The sequence below is a fragment of the Sarcophilus harrisii genome, chromosome 4, assembly GCF_902635505.1.
Source record: "Sarcophilus harrisii chromosome 4, mSarHar1.11, whole genome shotgun sequence".
In the NCBI taxonomy this organism is placed as follows: domain Eukaryota; kingdom Metazoa; phylum Chordata; class Mammalia; order Dasyuromorphia; family Dasyuridae; genus Sarcophilus; species Sarcophilus harrisii.
The window spans coordinates 156,733,141-156,752,414 of NC_045429.1; the positions used below are offsets into that span (position 1 = coordinate 156,733,141).

Here is a 19,274-nt window from a genome sequence, read left to right on the forward strand (position 1 = left end):
ATGTTTTTACTTATTAGTGTGGGTTATGAAAAATAATCAGATAAGATCCTCCTCAAGAACTTCATCAATCTAATTGGAGAGATAAGACTAAAGCATATGATAAATTAGTTGGCAATGTAGCATATAAGTGCTAAATAGTGTAGTAAAAATATAATGGCTATTTGAATACAGAACAGAGATACAGAGATTTATCAAGATAAATCCTAATTGTTTTTGTAAAGGTGCTGAAATGTTACCATATTGCTCATTTGATATTTTCTAACAAACCACTCCAGTATCTTTCCTGGGGAAATTCTTGAATGAATCATTTAAAAAAATTATTAGGGAACCTGTAGAAAAGGAAGGGATAATTAAAAAGAGCCAACATAAGTTAATTAAGAGTAGATCTTGCCAGACTAACTTCCTTTTTCTGACAAGGTATAAACAAATAGACCTGAGGAATCAATCTCAAGTAGATCCTGTCTAGATTGCAACAAAACATTTGACAAAATATCCTGTTCTTGTATGGTGGAAAAGGTAGGGAAATGTAGACTAGCTAATAATAGAATTCAGTAAATTCAGAACTGTTTAATTTAAATCAATTGATCAATTAATAAATACTAAATATTTATTAAATATTAAATATTGATTAAGCTTCTGTTATATGCCAGTATGGCTCCATGTCATATTGGAAAGATATCTCCATAGGAGTGCCTAGGGATCTTGACCCTAGGCCAGTGGTTCTCAAAGTCTGATCCAGAGCATGCTGGGAATCTCTGAAATCCTTTCAGAGAGTCTACAAATTCATAATTAGTTTTTATTTTTAATGTGATCAATATCTATAACTATAAACCACATAAACAAAAACTCTTTGGACAGATCCTCAATCATTTTTAATAGGATAAAGATATTGAAAACAAAAGTTTGAGGACCACTGCCTTAGGCTAGTGAACATTTTTATATTGCTTGAATAAAATCATAAATTGAATACTCATCAGATTTATAGATAACACAGAACTGAGAGGGATGGCTAATATTCTAGATGGCAGTCAGGATTCTAAAGATCTTTCATGAGTTAAAGCATTGGGATAAATCTTGGAGGTTCAAAGGATAAGTGGGGGCTTACATTTGGATATAGAAAAACAGTTTCACAAGTGAAAGATAGTACATGGCTAAATTGTAGTTTTAGTGAATTGCAGGCTCGGTGTGAAACCAATTTGATCTTATCCGTCTTTAAAAGAAGCATAGCTTGTAGAAATTTAAGAGTTGATAGTATTTTTTTTCTTCTGTTTTAATTAGACCACATATAGAACATTATCTTCAGTCTTAGATGACTCCATTTAAGATGCTGATAAATAAAAGTATATTTACAAAGGAAATCAGAATGTAAATGATCTTGAATCCATGTCATATGAAGGTTGGTTAAAGGTGTTGGGAATCCTTAGTTTCAAGAAAAGATTCATTGAAGAATTGATGCTGTGTTTAAGTATGTGAAGGAGTGTCATATGAAGACTTGACAATATTTAATCCCAGAGCTCCAAGAAAAATCAGTGGAAGCTGCAAAGAAACAAATTTCAATTTAACGATCAGAAAACCTTCTTGATAATTTGAGTTAATCAGTAGTGCAATGAGCTGTTTAAATAGGTGATCCCTCTGATGCTTAGTAATTATGCAACTTTGGAGAAGTCATTTAATTTCCATTATTTCTCCATTTGCAAAAAGAGACTAGATGGTCTTCGAGGTCTCTTTCAGTTCTAGATCTATCATCCTATGGTTCTATGACCATGTTATGCTGTGGTCCTATTGTCTTGAGTTTTAAGCCCAGCTCTGCAACTTACTATCAGTATGACCTCAAACTAGTATTTGCTCTCTATGAAACTAATATGTTTCATCTGCAAAATGAGGGAAATGTACTATATAGCCTCTAACATCCTTCCAGAATTAATCTATAATTCTATGATAAGTCATGTAAACTCTTCTAAGTCAACTCAACACACACTTATTCAGTCAGCATTGACTCTGTGTGCTAAGCACTGGAGAGACAAAGAAAGGGGAAAAGTTCCTCCTCTGAAAGAGCTCAGAATTGAATATTGCAAACAATTATGTGTAAACAAGGTATATGGAGGATAAATCGAAGATATTCTTACGTGAAGGGGAGTAACATTCATGGGAACAAGGAAAGGCTTCTTGAAATTTTAGCTAGGATTTGAAGGAAACTAGGAGGTGGAGAATTCTAAACTGAAGAGATAGCCAGTAAAAATGCATTGGGCTAGAAGATGAAGTATCTTATACAAGGAACTTCAAGGAGGTCAGTCACAAAGTTATAATATATTGGAAGGGGAAGTAAGATTGAAGAAAATTGGAAAGATAGGAAAGGGCTATGTTATATAAAGTGATTTAACTCTTTGGGTTAATTCAAGGAATTCCATATTTGAACTTAGAGGCACTAGCTATCTCCTTTATCTGCAGAATCTTACTAGACAATTTCTAAAAGTCTTTTCCATCCTAACATTCTAGGAAATTCCTTTTTTCCCCCTTCTAGTCAGCCCTAGGAACAGAAAAAACTAGGTGGTACAATGAATCTAGCATTAGACGTTTAACATTTAGATTTAGATTCAGTATTTAATAGCTGTGTAATACTGGACAAATCACTTCACTTCTCTTTGCCTTAGTTTTCTCGATGTAAAATGATGATAATAATAGCAACTGCTGCGCAGGATTGTATTGTGAATAACAAATGAGAAAATATTTCTACTTAGTACTGTTTCTGATTCATAAAAGATGTTTAAATGTTTATACTCTTATCCTCTCCTATGTACTGACCCTCAGTCAAATCAAAGCACAGCCCTCATCTCCCACTGAAGACTTGTCCATAGAACATCACTTAATCCCTAACTGACCAAACAGTCTGTTAACTTTCCCATTCCTTTCTCTGTTCCTGTGGAATAGAATCTTCCCATTTGTTGGTTTGAACAGTGATGAGCTTAGAATGCTATTTCAGATGAGCTCCTATTGTTGTTTTGGAACATGCTTTTATCTGCCTGCCTATCTTTTCATTTGTTTAGCTTTTGTCCCATGCATATCATGGTCTGACTAGAATAGTGACAGTGGTAGTTGTTTTGAAACTGGCCAAGCACAGTGCTGAACAGATGGTAGCAATAGTATCAGATTAAATTATTAAGTAGGATTTGAGACAGAAGTGCATAAATGCAGCACATGCAAAGTGAAAGGTGCTTCCTAACATCAGTATTATCATTTAAACCAAACGCTGTATTTAATTGCTTCCAAAAAATTGATAATATGTATTTTGTGGATCCTCCCATTTTTCATTCTCTTCACTTCCCCAGTGAATGATATTGTTCAAGCTGTTAATCTTTTTTTCATAAAATTCATTAATCTGAGGAGATAAATAATAACAATACTTTTGAGGTTTTGCTAAAATGGGATGTATAGGTGAAATAATCATTGTGCCAAAATATCTTTACAATATTAAGATTAATTTAAAGTTTACTGTACACAGTGGGCATTAAATACAATTCTTATTAGATGAAGATTTATCAACTCACTTATCAGTGAAAATATTATCAATTTTATTTGTTTGCTTTTTAGCTGATGAGCACATAGTAGAACAGATATACACAAAATACCTTGATATACAACTAATAGGAGCTTTGGATAGAGAAGTGAGTCTGGAGTCAGGAAGACCCAAGTTCAAATTTGATTACTTTGTTATTATTGTGTGTCCTTCCTTCCCAAAGAGACTATGACGTTAAGGAAGTGATGCCATGACATGCAGATTTTTTAAGTGATTTAAATGATTAATAAATTTAAATGATTTAAGTGAGGGGCTGTTCAAAGTCACCAGCCTCACTTTCTTTTCCTGAACTATCTTGACCCAATGGTCAGATATAGATTTGGAGGACTTGGTCCTTCAAAGACTTAAACTTAAAAAGACTAAGTTAAAGTCTTTAATAGGTTTCAATTTGACCGAGGCAATGCCCAATTATTGTATTATTTAGAAAAAAATACAAATTCCATTAACTTCTTAAAGGCATCATAATTTGACCCTGAAAGTCATTATGTTCTACTCCTCTCCTCTTGTGATCAATTTAGAGTTTTAGTAACTTTCTATTGGCTGTTTATCTTTATAAAGATATCTTTATCTTTACCTCTTGGAATCCCTTATTTTCCTTTGAGGCTTAGCTTAGGTTATAGTTTCACTATGAAGCCTTTCCTATACTTATTTTCATACATGTTGTATTTACCCTTTTCTCTTTACAGAAGACTGTAATAAACGCTTTGATCTCATACTGCAGATGCAGGAGGGCATAAAGAGCCATTGAAGAAGAACTAGACTTGTTTTGCCTTTGACACATACTGATTTTACCATTCAGTCTCCCAGGCAAAACTTAAAAAGGAGGAGAATTGTTGCTGGAGAATTGCAAATCTACATTGATAGAGGATAATTCCTTACTGGTACTGCCCCATACCAGTGAAATCAAAGGCCTATTAAAAAGAACCTAAACTTCATAAAGCATTTTGTTTTGGAGAAAGGACTGGCTTTACAACAAGAAAGACCTGGGTTGATACATACTGTGTTACAATGTGCCACCTTTTATCTTCTGTCATCTTGCCTTTCTCCATTAGAGTGTTAATTCATTAAGGCCAGAGATTATTTTATGGTTTCTATTTGTTACAGTAGCACATAGCATCATAGTAATGCATACATAGCAAGTAAATATTCTCTGTCTTTCTCTTTCTTCCTTTCCCCTAGCTCCTTTTGCTACCCTATACACCCCTTTAAGGCTATAAATTACAAATGAATTGTGATATGCATTTCAGTTTTTAAGTTATTTTTTAAAAAAATAAATATTCATTTTAAATAATATTTATAAACAATGTATTTGTCAAAAATACAATGTATATTAATTTAGTATCAAGATTTTTAATTCATTGAGGAAAGCTTTCTTTGGATCAGACTATAATAACTTTGAATTTTCTATGGCTTTAAGGATTGCAAAAATGCTTCTTCATGTTCATTATGTCAGGTATTATGAGTATTGATATTCACTTTATAGATGAGGAAACAAGCTTACATTGGTTAAATGATCTGCCCATTATTGCACATTTAATGAACCCTGGAACCAGAATTCAAGCTGAGGTTTCTCTCCTGATTTCATATTTAGGGTAGCTTGTATTCTGTCTTACTATCTCCAATTATAACTCATTTCATATGATATTAAGATTTAAGACAGGCTTTCAGAGACAAAGAAGAAAATAGTGACCTTATATAATATTTATTTTGAAATGAAAATATTTTGAAACCCCTAAGTTGTTGATAATATCTGTAAGCTACTGCCTTTTACTCATAACTTGATAGCTATACAACTTAAGCTGAAAGTTTGGGTAGGGCAATGACCATACTTTCCCAATGTACAGGAAGCTGAGTAAGAAATAGCAAGGTACAAGAAATGAATGCTGGCTTCTAAAGTTGGTTGCCTATTTATTCTTCCAGTGTTTTTGAATCAAATGTCTTGATTGCTATAGGAATATATGGTACAAATGGCTGTTGTCCTGGGTTTCAGTATCCCAGGGTTCTATGTGATACGTTGCAGTGGTCAAAGTGTGTCTAGAATCTAGATGCCAGAACAGAGAGAAAGTTGGGATTGTAAAACAAATCCATGTAAAGTGTAAAACTCTTGAGAGTGGCAAGCATTGTCATACATGTTGGACTGGTGACATTTCTCTTACTTATTTTCTCCTTTATCTAAAATTCCTTTTCTTGCTAACTATATGTTTTCTCAATACTATTTCCTGGTGTCTATTTTACCTCTTCATTTTGTCTGTAACTTCTCATAAATAAAGGTGTTTTTTGTTTTGTTTTGTTTTGTTTTTTGTCAAAGAGAAAACCATTGTGAATTCTTCATATGTGCCTTGCACTTGTATTTTGAATTAAGAATTACTACCAAGACCTATCATATGGTGCCATGTTGCAGAATTTCATCACTCTGGTTTGTAATCCTGACATAGATTCCTGGACATATACCTTTCCTTTATTACTTTCCAAAAGCTTGGTGTGAAGGTGGTTCTAAAATTCTTCCCCCTAAAATATATAAGAACAAACAAGAGGTGTTTTTGGAGACTTTTAGAGGCAGATACTTCCTTATAGGAGCACTTGACCTTTATTTATTTATTTTTTACTATGTGATCAAAATATGCTAAATCTTTTAATAACCTATGGACTCAAGGGTCCATAACTAAGAAGAGTCAAGAAAAACTAATGGATTGTTGATATATTACAGATAACTTAATGTGATATTCTGAATAATAATCATTTTATCCTTTAGTTCAGGGGTTCTTAATTTGGGATCTACCAGCACCACAGATTTCAGGGGGTTCATGAATTTGGATGGAAAAAATTACATCATTTTCACTAATCTCAAAATACAAATTAACATTTCCTTCAAATATTTTAAATATCCTGAGAAAGGATTCAAAGAGCTTCATCACACTGTTAAAAGTAGGATTAAGCACCCCTATTCTACAGTAGCAGTTTAGGGGTGAGAAACAGTATAGATATTTAAGCTAAAGGTCTCCTATCCCATATAAGCACCAGTTTGTCAAGACCATCAGACTAGTGTCTCAAGATAGCACTTATTGTCATTCAGTATTTCATTCCTTACTGAATAATTATGATAGGCTGCCTTTCTGTAGGCTTAAGCAGTGGTACACATAAGCAGAGAACACATGAATTATAGATGCACAGTGAAGTGCATTGTTAATATAATTTGTTTTTAATTTTAATACAGTTGAAGCCAGGAGTCAGATCTCATACAATGAAAGGAGAATAAATGATTAAATAAATGAAAACATCTGGCAAAATATGCACATTCAAGGGCTTTAGAAATTTAGGATATGAAAAAGATTAGAATGTATCAAGGTCTGGGGTACTGGGTCCAACCAAGCAGGGCAAAAATCACTTATAAGGGGACTATAAACCCATAAGTTTCTTCTCTCAACTTAATCTTTTCTGTATTCCTGAGGAATGATGTCAACTCTTTAAGGCTTTTGCCTTTCTTTGTAACCCTAGCACAGTATTTGGCACATGGTACTAAAGTACCAGGCTGTGGGAGAGTGGTTGGAAAAGTGAAGTATTCATATTAGGTGTTATCATAGTCGCAAAGGGCCTTTATTAATGTGAAGAGGCTCATGGACAAAATAAAAAAAAATTATTTGAGCAATGGATCATTAGTGAAGTGGACTTTTTAAGGTCATAGGGAAGAGGGGTAGGAAAATAAGGGTAGAATCGAAGGAATTGGGGGGAGTGAGCAGTTGAGTATGCTTTTAGATATTCTAACAAGACAAGTCTCAGAAGTTCTGCCTATCTCTATATGACAGTGGGAACAGGATAGACTCAAATTAAAATTCTACATCATTCCTGACAATGGAGACTTGATGGTCTTGTTTAAGTTCCTTCTTCACATCAATAGGTACATAATAAACACTGATTGAATAACCGACTTGGAGCATTGAAGATGTACAGAAAGGATCTGGCAAAAGTTTAGAATAAACTCAAAGCAATAAGGTAATATGACATTTTTCTTTAATATTAAAGGGATTTTTATATCATAGTTGGAAAGAAAATAACACTAACTTTGAAGTCAAAGGAGTTAGGTTTAAATCACATTCTTTATTAACTTACTAGCTATTTAATCTTGGATAAGTAATTTAACTTTCCAGGGGTTCACTTTGCTCATATTTTAAATAAGAGCATTGGAGAAGGTCAAAATTCTGTCCATGTATATATAACCATATATAATCATATATTTTATGAATATATATAAATAGAATATATATATAGCCATAGATTTTATGAAGCCAAATACAAAATGTAAGCATGATTTAATGGATAGAATGCTGGGCGTAGAATCATATAGACCTGGGTTTGAATTCTGCCTTTAACATTCACTAGCTTTGTCACCATGGACAGTTAACCTTCCCAAGCCTCAGTTTCCCTACATAGGAAATGGGAATCATAATACCAGTAGTACTTACTTCAAAGAGTTGTTTTGAGGCTATACTGAGATAATGTATGTACAACATTTTACAAATTCTAAAGAGTGATAGAAATGGCAGGTATTTCAAAGAGATCATAATTATGATTCTAATTTCCTAAGAGAAATATTTGATATTTAAAGCAACATGAATTGCTTTTTGAAAATTTGTACCTTAATTTAAAAAAATACTAAAGTACTGTATACATGTCACTTATTATCTGAGAATATTTCCTCTCCTGTCTGCCCTTATTTACACAGAATATTGTTGACAAAATTATATGTTGCATATAAATAAGGACTTCAAAGGAGTTTTGCTTGGTTATTTCATTGATGCCCCAATAACTGTTATTCCCTTTTAATAGAAATGGCATCCCCATTCTTCAAAGAAACAGAGACTCAGAGAATTTATATAACTTTTCCTAAGTAATGTAGGTAAGAAGTGACATTGGTAGACCTATAAAACAAACTTAGTGATGCTTAGTTTAGTGTTATTTCCCCCCTTACCCCATGATGCATTGAAACAAATCTAAAGATGATTTAGAAAGGACATTAATCACCATACTGTTTAAAGTGTGAATTTAGAAATTTTGAAAGATAAGATGTCAAAATAAAGTGAATGTCGTTTTTAAAAAACCTATTTGAAAAATGAAAATCACTTTCTAGTGGATCTTACATTCTCAAGCAGGAATATGAAACAGGAAAAAAAACAGAAAGAAATATTTAGTTCAAAACTTCTAGTAGATTTTTCCCACTATCGGCTTCCATGAGATAACAGAACTCAATTCAGTACCAAATTTAAAGAAAATTCATTAGGCACATACTATATGCAAGTCATTAAGTATGTGAAGAAAAAAATACATACAGACTCTGTCCTCAAGGACCTTAATTTCTATTGATGATGGGATGAGGCGGGGAGGGAGAGGATATAACAAGGACTATGCCATTGAGAAAGTTACAAAAATTACTTTGACTTTTACTGCCTGAAGGCCATTTTTCACCAATACCACAACACCCCTGTTAGGGTTCTCTGGTACCTGTTAGGGGAATCTGGAGGGTTTTGGCTCTCTAGCATTACCTCCAGTTCCTATCGAATATGTTCCTTCAGTTGTAAAGACTATAGATAACATACTCTCCAGTTTCATTAGCTATTTAATTAGTGGCTTAATTAGTCAAATTAAATTTTACACAGAAGAGTTTACTTCAGAAAGTATAATCACAAATATATACACTTATTCCCCAAATATGTTAGAGTCATAGTCTTCCTGTTCTTTGCCCTATTCCCCACAACTTAAGTGCGTGGGGAGATTAGTTTCATAGCTTTACTTATTTCCCATAGAACATAGTCTACATTTCAAGACCAAAATCTTCCTCAGGCTTGCGTCCCACGTATCCTCCTTTTCATTCAATGACTTAATGCACCAAATCATCTGTAATCCTGGTTCCAGGGTTACTGTGGCTTAACCTCTTAGTCCCATGGAGATCACCTTTGGTACCTGAAACTAAGCACAAATAGCATAGAACAGAAACATCCAACCTCACGCCCATTCTTTGAAACTAGGGTAAAAGAGTTCATGATGTCAGTGTAGGGCTTAACAGATGAAAGTTACTGAAAAGAAGAGTATAGCTGGGGGGGAAAAAAGCTGTAGGCTCCCAAGAAGTCAATCAAAAGAAGCTACTTCCCACCCACGTGGTAGGGAACAAAGACCTCCATGTTATCTGAACTGCTTACAGGTCACACATTTGCTTGCCATTTTGGGAGTGGAACTGGATTTATTCTGATCTTCCCAGTTCTGGAATGTGTGTTGTTAGAGCACATGCAATTTTGTATATGGAATTTCAAGTTGAAGACTTGATCACAGCATCATAAACTCAAGATTTAGTATGGAAAAAAAGACCATACAGGTCATTTAATTTTATTCACTCATTTTGCCACTGATAAGTGCCGTGATGATTTTTGTTTCTGTTGTCCAGAGTCTTAGATTTAACAGTAATTTAAACTTTATTCTTTCTTTCATTCACTATACCCTGTTTGCGTATTATCACAAACTTTGTAGCTCCCTCCCTCCACTGGAATGTAATAGACTGCTTGAGGACAGGAATTATCTTTGATTTTGCATGGATTTGTATTTCCATTGCTTAGTATATAGTAAGTAGTTAATAATTGCTTGTTGACTGAATGTCTTCATTAGCTTTCTATTTGGGGATTTTATTCCTGTCACAATGACCCTTTATAAATGGTTGAGGAATGAGTTATATTGAAAATATGTTCTTCCCTCTTCCCCCCAAAATTCAGAGTTTATTTTCTAGAAAAACATTTGATCTTTTCTACTAAATTTCTGTATGGATTAAGTTTATCATAAAATCAGTGTGCTATGGATTAGAATGTTTTTGTATAGTACTGGACTTTCCTCTATTGAAATGGAGTCTGGTGACATCTGAAGGTGTTCTACAGATTTGGAGTCTACAGGCCTCAATTAAAATTCCATTTATGCCACTTATTCTCTTTGTCATCTTAGGCAAGTCTCTTTATTTTTTATAATAATAGCCTTTTATTTTTCAAAATGCATGCAAAGATAGTTTTCAACATTCATCCCCATAAAACCCCTTGCTCCAAATTTTTCTTCTTCCCTCCCTCCCCTAGACATCAAGCAATCCAATATAGGCCAAACATGCACAATTTTTCCAAATATACCTCCACATTTATCATGTGTGGACACAAGAAAAATCAGATCAAAAGGGGAAAAAACGAGAATTAGAAAACAAGCAAGCAAACAACAAAAAAGGTGAAAATACTATGTTGTGATCCACATTCAGTCCCCATAATATAGTCTTTGGATGCAGATAGTTCTGCCCATCACAAGTTCACTGGTACTGGTCCAAATCACCCCATTGTTGAAAAGAGCCAAGTTAGGCAAGTCTTTTAACTTCTCTGGACTGGGTTTTCCTCATTTGTAGATTGAGGGGGTTGAACTAGATAAGGACTAAGATTTCCTTCAAGTTCTAAATTTCATCTATGACATGATGACAGTTTTCATTCATGTAACTTGACAGAATTTTCAACATTTCTACCTTGCCTTTTAGCAAATGCAATTACTTCTAAATAAAACAGTCTTTATATAGACCAATAGAACATGGGGTCAGAAGCTGTGTAGGGCTATGATTTTCTCTTTTATCTTAAAAAAAAAAGAAAAACCTAAAGGGAAAAATATGATGTTGGGCTTTTTTCTTTTTGTTTTTTATTTGAGGAGAGAGGGAATGGACAGTGCATTCCAAATCTTGCCTTGAAGGAAAGACAAAGTTTCAGTCTTTCAGTAATGGGACTTTTTATTATAAATGAAATGTTTTTAATTAGTGACTTATTACATTTTTTTCCATACAGCTCTGAGCTTGATTTATACCAATATAAATTAAGGCTTTTACTGAGTTTTATTTCAAAAACTTCTCTTGGAAATAGGAAAAAACCATTAATTTAGAGGCCCTTCATCGTTTCTAGTCAAATGTCAGACCAATGTTTGTACAGGAATATTAATCAACAAATGTTTATTAAGCACCTACTATGTGCTAGTCATTGTACTAAGAGCTAGGGATACAAAAGAGACAAAGGACAGTCTACATGACCTTACAATCTAATGGGGATGACAATTTGTAAGCAAATATATACAAAGCAAACTATATACAGAATAAATATAAAATATTTAAAAGAGAGAAGGCTTCCAGTAAAATGTGTGATTTTATTTGGAACTTAAAGGAAGTCAGGAACTTTCTTAGGGTCTTATAGCCAGTATTAAAGAATTAGACTTTACCCTAGATATTATGAGTTCAACACCAGCTTTCTTCATACTGCATTAATATTCTTCATAGTATAACCAGATTGATTTACTTTTCTTTTCCTCACCTCTCTTTCTATTTGCTTTATTTTAGAATAATATTCTTGGTTCATGCTCATTTGCTCTACTTACTCTCATGGTACCTCTATTTTTCATGAATTCCCATTTCTGTCTCTCTTTGAATGATAGTGTATATATGCCATCAAGCATAATACATATGTTTGCCTTAAAGACTATTTTAAAGAGAACTCACACAAGCATTTGCTCACATGGAGATTAGAAGAAGCAATATAAGAATACTTTGAAATCAGAATTGGGATAGCTCAAAAAAAACTTGAGATGTGAAAATTTAGAGATATCTCTTCTCTAAATGTTCATATGGACTATTTATTTTTCACCTGTGGTAAGACCTTCTGAGCTTACATTGACTGGATCAGGTACAGTCAGACACACTGTACATTTACCCCAACATAGTGATGTCCTGTTGGTCTTCTTCAAGCAGGAAGAATAAGGACCAACTATTGTTTAATAATTCTGCACTAACAGATTCTCAGTGTTTCTTAATGGGGAAGAAACTTGATTGGTCAAAAGAACATTGAATTTTAATCTGAGAACTAGAATATGAATGTTAGATTTGTTCTTTACTATTTATGTGATCTTAGATGAGATGTCTCTACACTCAGAATTTGTTTTTTCATCTTTAAAAGGAGAGATTTGGATTAGATAATGTCTAAAGGCCTTTCCAGTTGTAAATCTTTTGATCCTTTGATTACTAGAACCCTTCACTCCTGAAAAAACATGGTTTGTATTACACATTACTTTAGGAAAGGACTAATTTAGGTAATTAAGTCTAAAGATTAAATTAATTGCCTTGCAGGCAATTGAATTTCTTGGTTAAGGGAGGAGCTGGGACTTTCTAGGATGGTAGAAGGGACATGCAAATGAGAAACACACTTTAGCAGAGCTGTTAAGATGCTGCTACAGGATCTTTGGCAGAGACTGAGCAAAAAAAAAAAAAAAAAAGGATGAGAAAACAAGGGCATTCTAATTTGCAGGAGAATGCAGTAGAGTCATCATTCGCAGCTCCATGGAGATTCTATTGTAAAATCTTTACTGCCTGTAAATGGTTCCTATGTTGGAGATGGGGGTGGGGTAGAGGGAAGCAGAGTTGGGGAAATAATAGCTGCAAGTTGGGGTTGGAAGTCAGTTCCATGTAGTCTGACTTAGCAGGAGAGGGACAAAGAATCAACATGTGATTGCTTACAGACCTGTGGACTGTGCTACAAAGGACCTGGAAGCTACCAATGGCCTAGGGGAAAATGGAAAATGCATTTGTTTTTGCCTTTTTTTTTTTTTAATAGAGTTGAAATCTGCACAGCTCTATGGACTAGAAAGGGAAGAAGCCCCTATTGATTTGTTGGAGAGAAAACTGAATGAATGAGCCCTGAGGCAGAAAATCTGATGTGGATTTCATGCAAATAAGAATAGTGATTGGCTTCTTGGTTTTCCCCCCACATGTTGTAACTGGCTGCTCTCAGCCTTGAGGATTAGGTTTCAGAATAAGCTTTTCAGGTTCAAGGATTGTTAATGGTTTGTAACCACCGGGATAGTCAGCTCAGCCTCCAAGTTACATTGCCCTGGCAGATACCTACATTTGTGGATACAGGAGGGGAGGAAAGTTAGGAACAGAAGTTGAGGCAATTTAGACTGAATCTTGACTTGGTGCCCTGTGCTGCATCTGACTTCTTAAGGGACATAAGCTACTACGGAACTTCATATAAACACCTTGGAAATGGTCATATTCATTAACGAAAAGATCAAGTCTTTAATTAAACTTTTTAAGAAGAAAAGTAAGTAGTTCTTTTGTCTTTCTTTCCTCCCATTCCCTTCTATAGACACCCCAACCCACTCATACCCCCTACTGTGTTTCTTATTTACTTTCTCACTCTTTAAGTGATGGAATGAAAAGAAATGGTGGAAATGTATAATTACCATGAAGTTAAATCGCTTTCTATATAGACTGGGTTTTGAAAGAATCAATGAAATAATGTTTGTAGGAGTACTATTTAACTAATGTTATTTGCAAATAAGTCTTTATTATAGTTCAGCCTTTTTATTATTTAATACAAGGAGAACATTTTTGTTTTTAGCTTCCCATTTTTAAAATGGGAGTCAAATTGTACTTTCTTTGTTCCTCTATAAAGCCATTGAAAAAGGAAAAGAAATGTATTTGTTTGCTTTGTATTATCTTCCACTAATAGATTGTGTGTGTATATATTTTAAATGGCAGTGTAGTTAAGGAAGTCTTTGAACGATTTGTTCCATGTTTAAGGTGGGGATAATCCTGTAAAGTTTCCTCAGGAAGGTCCCAGCTGTGTACTTGTTTAAATACAGAAGAACCCTGCTACCTACCAATTCTGTCTAAATTGAAGAGACATCATTTTAAAGTTGAGAACCAGAGCAGTACAGTTTTGTTGAAATGTCACTAAAGGAAAAATTTCCATCCAGGAACTTTTTTATTTACTTGGAAAAAAAGAAATAAGCATTTAGAATGTTTTCTTTTACTTTTGTTGTTTTTTTCTTCTTTCGTGGTGTCAATTGTTTATGCTGTTTAGTTCAAGTCTATTTATTATTTTGGTAGCAACAAAAAAATAGCATCTGAAGATGGTATTCTCTCTCTCTCTCCCCACCTCCCCCCATCTGAATGTTAACTCAACTGTTCTACATGAGCAGAATCTATACTGAAAGGGGAAGTACAAATAGTAAGGTTCTAGGTAGTGAGACAACTGAATCTTCATAGTGAGCCAACTGATAAATGTTTTCCTTTTTTTCTTTTTGTAGTAATATAGAATATGAAGAGTTAGAAATCTGAATATTATTCCTTGGAAATGATTGGCTATAACAAATACTCTGTATCATTCAACATTTTCTTACTGGGGAAATAAAATAATTTGTTACAATGAACTCAGTGGTTTTTAGTAACATTATCACCAATAGCCTTTAGTTGTAGTAGCAGTAACAATAATAATGAAAGCAGAGTTAAGATTTAAAAATTTGAAATTTACAAAGCATTTGGCAAACATCCTGTAATTTGGAGGTAGGATCAGGATCTGTGGCACTAAATTAGATGCTTTGATAAAATAATCAGAATTCTGATTAGTCTTAGACATATTTATTGATATGAGTATATAACCTGTTCAGCAAGGGATTAGGTCAGAAAGAAGGAAAAAGAAGGCCATCAAAGATAACTTTAAAAGGACTAATTTTGGAGTCAGAGCACTGAGTTCAAGTTCATTTCTGCTATCCAAGCGACTGACCAAATCACTTAACCTTTCTAGGCCTCAGTATTCTAATCTTCCTGAGGGTAGGAATACACACACACACACAAACACTCTTCCCTGTTTTCCTCTCTCTTTCCCTCCCTCTTTTCTCATCTCTGTCTCTCATTCCTACAGCTTGACACATAAATAAGTTTGATTGACTAATCTGTAAAATGAAGGGTTTGAACCACATAATTCTAAGTCCCTTCCAGATATTTGATCCTGTATAAACATTTAACACAAAAGTTAAATTTTTCTATAAATGGCTTTATAGGGAAGGGAAGGTACACACATATATCTTTATATATGTGATACCTGTTTATATTGTGTGGGCATTTGTTCATTCATTCATCCATTCATTCATTTATATTTTCTTTTCTCCCCATTCCTTTAGAACTTTAGTTTCTTTGGGGCAAGGACAGTTTACTTTTTTCTTTATATCCCTAGCCTTTGACACATAACAGTATTTAATTAATACTTGTAGTATGGTTAATGGATTAAGACCAGGATGGAAGGTTTATGGCACAATAGAAAAACGGACTTCAGATTACTGAATTAGTATTCAGTAGCAAAGAGGCAGCTGTGGTATAAAGAAAAGAGCCTTGGATCTTGAGTGTGAGTGTCCAATACTAACTATGCTCCCAACTGGTCTTTTCATCTCCAGTGCCAGAGCCACTGACCATTACCATACTTGGTACCAAGTCCCTTCTCTCTTCTCCCTCTCATAGAATCCTTTAGGCCTCGACAGTTTTAATGCTATTTTTTTTTTTTAATCTTTTTCCTTATCTTTTTATGTGTTTTTTGCCTCCTCAAAAATTACCTTCTTTTTAATTATACAAATCTCTTGAGGTTATGAGTTATTTCTTTTTTTGCCTTGATATCCCCTGGCATCTAGCACTGTGCTTTGCCTGTAAGCAGTGCTTACCGAATTGAATTGTCTGAAAAGTAGGATTCAAATTTTGCCTCGATTACTAAACTCCTTGAATAATTTTTAAAACTTAAGAAGATATAGAAATGTGAGCTAAATGCCAAATAGCTCATCAGCAGAATGATGAATTTTTCAGTCAAAGGATTCATAAAAAAGTTCCAGTCTGCATCAGTGAAGAGAGTACCTACACTGATGAAATCATGCCCCCTTGAAATATTGAAATATAATCAACACTTATAGTTCACTTCTTGACTCATTGGCCTGTTCATTTTGGTTTTCTGCCAACAATTTACACTTGCTCAGTCTACTTTATGATCTACTAAAGTTGCAAAAGTTAGACCTGTAAAAACTATATTTAGTACTACATAATCAGAGAGGGTTGGACTCAGATTCTTGGACTGCACGGTTCTGTCTCTGTTATTCTTTCATCTCAATTAAAATCATTTTCCAACTGAGTTTCTCCAAAACAAAGACTTCATTTTATATTGGTATCCTTTCCTTATGAGCCCTCAGTTTGTCCTCCTCCTATTCCTGTCAGGTCAGTCATGGATAAGGACTTGCTAGTTGGATATTTGTTGTATTCAACCTCTTGTTGCCTCCATCTCAATTTAGGTTTTATGGAGAGAGCTGATTGAAGGAAACCTTGGCAGTAAAAATATGAAAAGATTAAAATACTTCCCTGTTGAAGCCAAGAACCATTTGTCAGAATGTTCTAAGGGGCTTCAGAAGTCAAGTATATGTTAGACTAGGTAACCACTGAAATTTCATATAATAAATTAACTAGTGTTCACTTGTGATCTTTGCAAATAACCAAAACTCATTGTATAAATAAAGAATTCCACTAATGATTTCTTTAAAAAAATAGTTCAGGAGTACTCTTTAATAAGGCTATTAAATATTATTTTGTTCAAACAAATTGTGACAATTTTTATAATTACAATGTTTTTAAGCATTATTTTGGAAAGGAACACTACTTTTTTTTCAACCTTACTTAGTGCTTGTTTTTCTACATGGGATATCAAAAAATTTATAATAAAATGATCATGAAATGCTCTAGCATAAGCATTAGAGTAGGTGATGAGTACAAGTATGTTTTATCTGTTTGATCAGCCATATTGTAATTTTTTCAAAGAAAAGGAATATTGAATTCTGGGGGGGAAGCCAACTGAAAAGTATAATTATGTCATTAGTGTAATGGATGATAGATAAACACTAAAGTTTCTTCCTTTGCAACCTGTTAATATACTAATAATACTGCAGTATTTATAAGATTAAATGTCAAAATTTGCTCCTCCATAATTATCTTGCTATTTTCCTAATTCATGCTACCTTTCCCCATTTTGATGTAGCTGTCATGGAAATAGGCATTGTTTCACTCAACATTGTATTTTTCTCTTTACAGCTGTCTCGAATTTAGATGAAGAGAGTAGATGGACGGTTCATTACACAGCACCATGGCACCAGCAGGAAAATGTCTTCCTACCCACCACAAGGCCACCCTGTGTGGAAGACTTGCATCGACAAGCCAAACTGAACTTAAAATCAGTGCTGAGAGGTAAGATGTATGACATCAGTAAGTCTTTTTTTTTTTTTTTTTTTTGGCTTGCTTGCTTATTGAATGATATGGTGATAATAGTCCTGGATAATTTCTCTCCAGTAAATTCAGTTTTGTAAGAGAAGATCTGTTAGCGTTAAGTACTTAAGTTAAAGTACACACCAGGACAAATCCAGATATTCTGTCCTCTAAGAGAGGGGTTCCTAACTTCTGTATAATAGAAGCCTTTGGCAGTCTGGGGAAGCCCATGGACCACTCTCAGAATAAATTTTTTAGACATAAAATAAAACAAATATGATTATAAAGGAAACCAATTATTGAAATGAAGAAGTAATTTTGTCTGATCCCCTGAAATCTATCCATAGAGCCCCGTGAAGGTCTGTGGATCCCAGGTCAAGAGCTCTTACTCTATGGACTTTTTTTTTTTTTTCCTTTAAAACTACTTTAAAAAAAAATATGATAAGATATTTAAAAACTGATATATACTTAGTTCTGTCATCAAAGGCAGGCCTTACTGAAGTTGACAGAACCATTTAAGACACTTTAAACCTGTTAAATTCTTTAGCTCTAACTTGATTATACAAATCACAAAATAGTGGATACTAGTTTCAGTGCCTTTTTTAAAAGCCTTATAGGTTTTTCAGAATTTTAAGTTCTCAAAATCTAAAATGTCTCAACAGTACTATCTTAATGTTTTATTCTGTTTAATCCAAGTTTTGGTGGCAACTTGGATATTTGTACTTGGGTCTAAGCCCTCTTTCAAAGGATTTATACACTTAGGTTAGTAATCATTGTCACTGATTTACCAAAACTTGGATCCGTCCTATCTGATCCTTCACAAATAAGTAAGTAAACATTTTGGCAAATGAAAAAAAATTCATATATATTTGTAATTATAACATACCCAGTGTAACTTTTACTTTTTATAGTGATGCTTTTTACTTTACTTTTTACTGTTAATTTTTACTTTACCTTTTATAGTATTTTACCCTTTATTATTTTTTTTTTTACTTTTACTTTTACCCTTAATTTTAAATTCTTCTGTTGTCACCCCCTTCCTTTGCTCCTTCCCTCCCTCCTTCTCTCCTTTCCTTCCTTTCTTTATTCCCTCCCCTCTCCTCCTCCCTTCCTTCCTTCCATATAAATCTGACCTTCGATACAAAATCCTTGTACTTAAGCCATTTTTCTTTATTGTCATTTGGCAGATAAATGTTCACACATACATAAATATATCATTGACATACTTGAAAATTCAAAGCTCTTCAGTATTTCATTTATAGTTACCCTGATCTTCCCTTTTTATTATCTTCAGGCTTAGACCTTCTCTTTCTAACAGATTAATCAAATTTTCACAGTGCTTCTCTGATGTGATTTTTTTTTTTAGGGCTTTTCCTTTCAATGAATGAATGAATGAGTAGATGGATAGATGAATGAAAATGCATTTTTTAGACATATGCCAACACTGGGATAAATACAGTTGTTACAAATATAAAAGCAAGGATAGTACTGGAACTCAATGACTTTATATTCTAATAGAGGAAACAGTACTAATTGGGCAGTGCAGAGAAAGGGTACTTTGGCTTAGGGGATATTTAGCAATACTTGAAA

The 19,274-nt window shown here is 33.8% G+C and overlaps 1 protein-coding gene across 5 annotated transcripts in view; it reads left to right on the forward strand.

The window, feature by feature from the left end:
* NHSL1 (NHS like 1) overlaps nt 1-19,274 on the forward strand; it is a 262,895-nt gene that overhangs the window by 184,059 nt on the left and 59,562 nt on the right. For all 5 annotated transcript variants that reach the window (XM_031964196.1, XM_031964195.1, XM_023503238.2 and 2 more), the window contains one exon: nt 17,514-17,666. In XM_031964196.1, coding sequence (XP_031820056.1) covers nt 17,514-17,666 — 153 coding nt within the window. The remainder of the gene's footprint in view (nt 1-17,513; nt 17,667-19,274) is intronic.